The sequence below is a fragment of the Eurypyga helias genome, unplaced genomic scaffold (assembly GCF_000690775.1).
Source record: "Eurypyga helias isolate BGI_N326 unplaced genomic scaffold, ASM69077v1 C15822419, whole genome shotgun sequence".
NCBI lineage: Eukaryota > Metazoa > Chordata > Aves > Eurypygiformes > Eurypygidae > Eurypyga > Eurypyga helias.
The window spans coordinates 1-1667 of NW_010285361.1; the positions used below are offsets into that span (position 1 = coordinate 1).

Genomic DNA, 1667 nt, shown 5'->3' on the forward strand with positions numbered 1-1667 from the left:
GGTTTAAATGATAAGAAAGGGAGAGGAGGAATGAAGCATGGAAGTGCTCGCAGGTGGAAACCCTCTGTTCCGTAATGAAGCATAGCTGGGCTCTTCAAACAGGTGTGTGCTTGCTCCGGGGGAGGGACCTTACCGACTTCTGCTGGGCATCGTCCTTCCCCGTGGGAGCAGGGATGGTTTCCGAGTAACAAAATGCTGCCTGGGAATTTTTGTTGGCATGTCTTTGGTCCTCTGGAATATAGGTGCGTTCCTGTGGAGGCATCCAAAGACACTCAGATCTGTTGCCTGTGTACTGGGGGAAGACCACAGACCCTTTCCCAAGCTGTCCTGAACGGTTAGTCTTTGCAAGAAATACGGGTGAGACATAGGGTGTCTGTACAGGGTTGGCGGGAGAGCAGGGGAGGCAGGCCCCCTGAGGAGGGGCCTGTGCAGGATCAGAGGTGTAGGCAGAGAGCTGAGAGGAGACAGGCTCCAGGCTGATGGGACATAACTTGTCCTATTCAGACCCTTCCTGCTCGCTGAGGGCGGACAGAGAAGACACCAACAGCTGGCAAGTCTCCCTTCCTAGGAAGTTAGAGAGTCCTGAAACGGTCAAGCTAATGCAGAGGACGTGCTGGGGGCCACAACACTTACGAACTCCTTGTATGTCTCGGCGGCCAGGAGGTGAAGGTGCTGAGCCCTCAGCACGGCGTTGGCAAACAGGTTGGAAAGGGGCATGGCCGGGAAGGTGGCAGCTTCCTGCGGCCACTGCAGGCCCAGGGCGATGACAGCAACCAAGAGAGGAGAAAACCACAACCCTGCAGCAAAGCGGAGAGGAAGGGTGTTGGCAGTCCCTTGGTGGCCGTGCTGAGGAATGGGTTGGCACCTGGGAATTAATTCCCAGCCTCTTGTGTGCGTGCTGGCTGAGGGCTCCCCTTCCTCAGTGTCTTGTTGGACTGGGCGTGAGCTTAGCCCTCTCCTGAATCAAATGAAGCCCTGTCCCCTTCCGCTAGACGTGCCCTCGAGGCATGTGCGGCTCCCAGCGCTGCAAGCAGCGTCTTCCCGGCTGAAGAGTCAGTGTTCCGCCATGAAAACCTGAGTGTGTCCCCATGCTTTTCCCTGACACGCTCGTGTTTCTCTGAAGGCCCTGCCCTGTCGAGGAGAGCACAGCGCACTCTTCACTGCCCGAGCGAGCAGGGCATGGCGAGTACCAGCTGAGGGCCCGGGCGTTCCCCACTTCAGCCTGGGTTTACGCCATGCTGCCAACGGGAAACCGGCCGTCCGCCTTCCCCAGGAGGAGAGCTGGTGACGTTACCTGTGCTGTGACCAGCTACGTTTTCTCTCTGGGACACACCTGTAGAATATGGTGATCTTTGCCAAGCTAAAGGTTTTCAACCCGTGACATCTAACTCACACACGTGTCCACCTGTGCTTACAGAGACCACAGAGTTAATCTCGGGGACACACCCTCAGCGAGGAATGCCATGGAGCCTGTAGGACTTGAACACAGGCATTAGACATCATCCCGATACCCGTCTTAAGCTTTGAGCGTGAGTTTTGACGTCCCTGCCAGCAGAGATGTTACTGATAACTCCTGTAACTGTGGCTGGACCTTGTTCTTCATGTTCTCCACCATGTCCTTCCCAGGTGCAGGCTAACGATTCGTGACTTAGTCGCGCTGTAGGGAA

At 56.2% G+C, this 1667-nt stretch overlaps 1 protein-coding gene across 1 annotated transcript; it reads right to left on the reverse strand.

Moving 5' to 3' along the window:
- Positions 1-94: 94 nt before the first annotated feature.
- LOC104515898 (somatotropin-like) lies at positions 95-800 on the reverse strand. Its single transcript, XM_010160052.1, has 2 exons — positions 634-800; positions 95-250 (listed from the first exon to the last, which is right to left on the reverse strand). The coding sequence occupies exons 1-2, from the start codon at positions 715-717 to the stop codon at positions 95-97; spliced, it is 240 nt and encodes a 79-aa protein (XP_010158354.1). The 5' UTR covers positions 718-800.
- Between the last annotated feature and the right edge of the window lie 867 nt (positions 801-1667).

What these genes read in the sequence shown, in the direction of transcription:
- LOC104515898 (XM_010160052.1), bottom strand. Translation starts at nt 717, where the DNA reads ATGCCCCTTTCCAACCTGTTTGCCAACGCCGTGCTGAGGGCTCAGCAC. An exon ending in CCGAGACATACAAGGAGTTC is followed by an intron (nt 251 to 633) that starts GTAAGTGTTGTG and finishes ATGCCTCCACAG; the next exon opens with GAACGCACCTATATTCCAGA.